This window comes from Penaeus monodon, chromosome 30 (genome assembly GCF_015228065.2).
Source record: "Penaeus monodon isolate SGIC_2016 chromosome 30, NSTDA_Pmon_1, whole genome shotgun sequence".
NCBI lineage: Eukaryota > Metazoa > Arthropoda > Malacostraca > Decapoda > Penaeidae > Penaeus > Penaeus monodon.
Window position 1 is genome coordinate 2,545,608 of NC_051415.1, and position 261 is coordinate 2,545,868.

The following is a 261-nucleotide window of genomic DNA, read 5'->3' on the forward strand; positions in this document are numbered from 1 at the left end:
ACCCGACTCTATTCCGTCCTTGACTTGAAGGACGCAGTGGACCCACCGCCACGTCCCTCCAGCCGCTTGCAGGCGCAGCAGAAGGATGCACGAGCGATCCTGCTCACTGGCTGTGACTGCAAAGTTCAGGCAGGTTTAGATAATATGTTATGGCTGGAGAGGTTGATATCACTTCAATAATATAACAGGCATTATAATTTATTAGTGTAATGGAAATTCCTAAAGAACTATAAAGGAAGAGTTGATACTTAATAAACACTT

The 261-nt window shown here is 44.4% G+C and overlaps 1 protein-coding gene across 1 annotated transcript in view; it reads right to left on the bottom strand.

The window, feature by feature from the left end:
• LOC119592453 (neuronal PAS domain-containing protein 4-like) overlaps positions 1-261 on the bottom strand; it is a gene marked incomplete at its 3' end in the record, with an annotated part of 98,034 nt that overhangs the window by 544 nt on the left and 97,229 nt on the right. Inside the window, 1 exon segment of the mRNA XM_037941275.1 lies at positions 1-116. Coding sequence (XP_037797203.1) covers positions 1-116 — 116 coding nt within the window.